This window comes from Sinocyclocheilus rhinocerous, unplaced genomic scaffold, assembly GCF_001515625.1.
Source record: "Sinocyclocheilus rhinocerous isolate Xijiao unplaced genomic scaffold, SAMN03320098_v1.1 scaffold947, whole genome shotgun sequence".
In the NCBI taxonomy this organism is placed as follows: Eukaryota; Metazoa; Chordata; class Actinopteri; order Cypriniformes; family Cyprinidae; genus Sinocyclocheilus; species Sinocyclocheilus rhinocerous.
Window position 1 is genome coordinate 22,118 of NW_015632550.1, and position 2,397 is coordinate 24,514.

General features: G+C 37.4%; 1 protein-coding gene across 1 annotated transcript in view; it reads left to right on the forward strand.

The window, feature by feature from the left end:
• The window catches only part of LOC107742654 (protein O-glucosyltransferase 1), a 12,857-nt gene that overhangs the window by 6,613 nt on the left and 3,847 nt on the right, over positions 1–2,397 (forward strand). Inside the window, exons 3-7 of the mRNA XM_016555708.1 lie at positions 879–1,022; positions 1,128–1,261; positions 1,636–1,759; positions 1,876–1,935; positions 2,014–2,113. Coding sequence (XP_016411194.1) covers positions 879–1,022; positions 1,128–1,261; positions 1,636–1,759; positions 1,876–1,935; positions 2,014–2,113 — 562 coding nt within the window. The remainder of the gene's footprint in view (positions 1–878; positions 1,023–1,127; positions 1,262–1,635; positions 1,760–1,875; positions 1,936–2,013; positions 2,114–2,397) is intronic.

Here is a 2,397-nt window from a genome sequence, read left to right on the forward strand (position 1 = left end):
GACCACAGAACGTCTCTGTTCATGGTATGTAAACACTCAGTTCTATGTTTTAAAATATTGCACTGGTCACACTGAGCCAATATTTACACTGATGACTTTGTGTGACTGATCACGCTGTAGCTAGTATGAGTAGCCTAACAAGATGCTTTCTCCGTCCAGATTTGACTACAATAATAATAACTGACACTTCAAATCAACATTTAAATTTCAACTTTTGCTAAATGTAGTCTTTAATGTCTCAAAATATATCAATTAATAACCTGATACAAGTAACGTGCTTTATGTTTTAACTCTGCAGCAAACAGTTTATATGTATTTATATATATACAGTCATCTAGAGGTTGCACCCTGATATTGCAGATGATAAATGGTGCATAATTTAGAGGTAAATATTTAGTAAAATCCCCTTAAAATAATAAATATATTAAAGAAAAAAATATTATTGCGCTAAAATTACAAAAGCACAAATAAATATTCGTTCGTCTTCATTAATTTGTGTAACTATAAGTGTTTGGGCTGTTTAATATTAGGATTTTGTTTAAAATCCCCCACCGCGGCCCCGCCCTTCAACATCAAGCCCCGCCCCCAGATAAAATGTATTCCCACGGCTATGGGTAGGTCTCTGACTAAATACTGATACCTAGTGGTCAAAAGCAATAGCAAAAGTAATAGATCAGTATTATTAAATTGCAGACAAAGATTTTGGATAACTAGGTTTGCTTGTATGTTTTGTGCGGTAGGCGGCCCAACCTCATTTTTTTGGTCCTCATTTGGTAGCGGCGCCCCTATTCATAGCAGATCTTACCAAAGAATACACACATTGCAGATGCATAGAGCTGAATAATGTAGAGTTTCCTCCATCGCTCTTTTGATTGCAGTGTCTTAAAAGATGACTTTAGGCCATTTAAAAACGGTATATCTGAGGGGTTGATGGCAGACACGGTCCACAGAGGTGTTGGTACGCACTACCAGATCATCGGGAACAAATTGTACAGAGAACAAAGCTGCATGTTTCCAGCAAGGTTGGTGAAGTGTACGTTATTTATTAATTAATTTTTTTAGTAAAACCATGATCCTATTGTGTGCGTATGGATGTTGAATATCAGACATTTATCCTTTCTTTGCAGATGCAGTGGTGTCGAGCACTTCATCCTAAAAGTGATTAACCGGTTGCCAGATTTGGAAGTGGTGATTAATGTGCGTGACTATCCACAGGTTCCTGGATGGGTTCAGCCAGTCTTGCCTGTACTTTCTTTCAGTATAAGGTGTGTACAACCACACCCCAGTATATCGCCATTAAACAATCTACTAATTTGATTTTATGGTATATCAGTAGTATACTGTATGTTATATCATGCTTAATTATATTAAGGCAATTTACATTACTTTGTGCCTCTGCCTTCAGATTACTAACACTGACTGACCCCATAGCTTCACTTTCTATTAATGCAGAAAATAAATATATAAAAATCTTTTTTCTTTTTTTTTGTTGTAAAAGAATATGCATGAATAGAAAATCCTATTTTTGACATTCAAAACATGCTTGGTTCATTTATTTCCACAACAAAATTAATATTAGTAGGGCTCTAATTGTATTAATGTCTATTAACATAGTTATACTTTTGTTCATTGTTTAGACGGCAGACTACCAGGACATCATGTACCCTGCATGGACGTTTTGGGAGGGAGGTCCTGCTGTATGGCCCATTTACCCCACTGGACTGGGCCGATGGGACCTCATGAGGGATGACCTGAAAAAGTGGGTAACAGAGATTTAAGAATGCTTGAGAGTATGCAGAGAGTTAACTGCATTACAGTCGATTTCAGGCCAGATATATTCTAGATATATTCTAATGTTTAGTTCACACTCTTCAGATCAGCTGCTCGATGGCCCTGGAAGAAAAAAAATCCAAAAGGATTCTTTAGAGGCTCTAGGTCAGTTGTGTCTCTAACATACACTTAAATGCAGTGTTGTTTTCAGGGTAAGCTGATCAGTTTTGCCAATATTTGTAGGACCAGTTCAGAAAGGGACCCTCTGATCCTTCTCTCAAGAGAAGCCCCTGACCTTGTGGATGCTGAGTACACCAAGAACCAGGCCTGGAAGTCAGAGAAGGTTTGTTTATCCTTATTTAAAGGGGTCATATGATGCGATTTCAAGTTTTCCTTTCTCTTTGGAGTGTTACAACCTCTTGGTGCATAAAGAAGATCTGTAAAGTTGCAAAGACTAAAGTCTCAAATCCAAAGAGGTATTCTTTATAAAAGTTAAGAGTCAACCACGCCTACCTAAAACGGCTCGTTCTAACACGCCCCCACACTGTAAACCCGAACAGTACTACTAACTTATAAAGATTAAGAACACTGCAATTAAAGTCTGTTAAATCGTTGATGCAACTTATA